Source organism: Bubalus bubalis, chromosome 6 (assembly GCF_019923935.1).
Source record: "Bubalus bubalis isolate 160015118507 breed Murrah chromosome 6, NDDB_SH_1, whole genome shotgun sequence".
NCBI lineage: Eukaryota > Metazoa > Chordata > Mammalia > Artiodactyla > Bovidae > Bubalus > Bubalus bubalis.
This window is the reverse complement of record NC_059162.1, coordinates 118,576,595-118,578,075: the sequence shown is the minus strand read 5'-3', so window position 1 is coordinate 118,578,075 and position 1,481 is coordinate 118,576,595. Positions and strand designations below refer to the sequence as shown.

The 1,481-nt window shown below is 52.3% G+C and overlaps 1 protein-coding gene across 1 annotated transcript; it reads left to right on the top strand.

Moving 5' to 3' along the window:
- The first annotated feature begins 263 nt into the window (after positions 1–263).
- On the top strand, positions 264–1,184 carry LOC102413938 (olfactory receptor 6B2). Its single transcript, XM_025289269.3, has one exon. It carries the CDS (start codon positions 264–266, stop codon positions 1,182–1,184), a length of 921 nt encoding a protein of 306 aa, XP_025145054.3.
- Positions 1,185–1,481: the final 297 nt, after the last annotated feature.

The following is a 1,481-nucleotide window of genomic DNA, read 5'->3' as shown; positions in this document are numbered from 1 at the left end:
TCTCTTAAGTCCTAAACAACTACTCCTTGCATGTCCACTCTCCCTAGATGTCCTCTGAATTTACCTCTAAATGTATGCAGGGCTTTTCTAATGCAAAACATGGAAATACTGTATCATTGCTCCCCTGCTGTCTGAGGAACCAGGCACCACCTCCTTGGATCAAAACCCACCCCCAGGCTGACCTCTGCTTTCTTTCCCCAGCCGTCCTTGGCCCTCATCTGGCCTGAAGGTTGTTTGTGGCCCTGGGTGCCCCGCACAAGAGGATGAGGGGCAAGAATGTGACCCAGGTCAGCACCTTCATCCTGGTGGGCTTCCCCACGGCCCCCCGGCTGCAGTACCTGCTCTTCCTCCTCTTCCTGCTCACCTACCTCTTCATGCTGGTGGAGAACCTGGCCATCATCCTCACCGTCTGGGGCAGCCCCTCCCTCCACAGGCCCATGTACTACTTTCTGGGCTCCATGTCTTTCTTGGAGATGTGGTATGAGTCTGACATCATCCCCAAGATGCTGGATGGCTTCCTCCTGCAGAGGAGGCGCATCTCCTTCATGGGCTGCATGACCCAGCTCTACTTCTTCAGCTCCCTGGTGTGCACCGAGTGTGTGCTCCTGGCCTCCATGGCCTACGACCGCTACGTGGCCATCTGCCACCCCCTGCGCTACCAAGCCATCATGACCACGGGGCTGTGTGTCCAGTTGGTGGCCTTCTCCTTCATGAGTGGCTTCACCATCTCCGTGATCAAGGTCTACTTTATCTCCAGCGCCACGTTCTGTGGTTCCAACGTCCTGAACCACTTCTTCTGTGACATCTCCCCCATCCTCAAACTGGCCTGCACGGACTACTCGACCGCAGAGCTGGTTGACTTCGTCCTGGCCTTCCTCATCCTGGTGTTCCCGCTCATGGCCACTGTGCTGTCCTACGGGCACATCACCCTGGCTGTCCTGCGCATCCCCTCGGCCTCGGGCCGCTGGAGAGCCTTCTCCACCTGCGCTTCTCACCTCACCGTGGTAACCATCTTCTACACGGCCATGATCTTCATGTACGTCCGGCCCCAGGCCATTGATTCCCGGAGCTCCAACAAGCTCATCTCTGCTGTTTACACTGTCCTCACCCCAATCATCAACCCCTTGATCTACTGTCTGAGGAACAAAGAGTTCAAGGGTGCCTTGAAAAGGCTCTGGTCTTAGGCCAGGTTTCAAAGCAGCACAGTTTTTCTATAATCTAATTTATGATGGTAATAACATCTTATCTTCCACTTGAGAATTGTTTGCCTATTCCAACATCATGAAGATATTCTCCTGTGTAACTCCAGAAGCTTTGCTGTTTCATCTTTGTCTCGATTTATAGTCCATCAGAAAATGATTTTTATTTACAGTACGAGATCTGGGTTAGCATTAATTCTTTTCTATATGCATATGAAATTGACCAGAACCCACTCTTTGTTGAAAAGACAACGCTTTGCCCTCTGCAAAATCACCCTTTCC

Bases quoted from the DNA above. Each gene is read 5' to 3' on its own strand.
- LOC102413938 (XM_025289269.3), top strand. From the start codon at position 264: ATGAGGGGCAAGAATGTGACCCAGGTCAGCACCTTCATCCTGGTGGGC.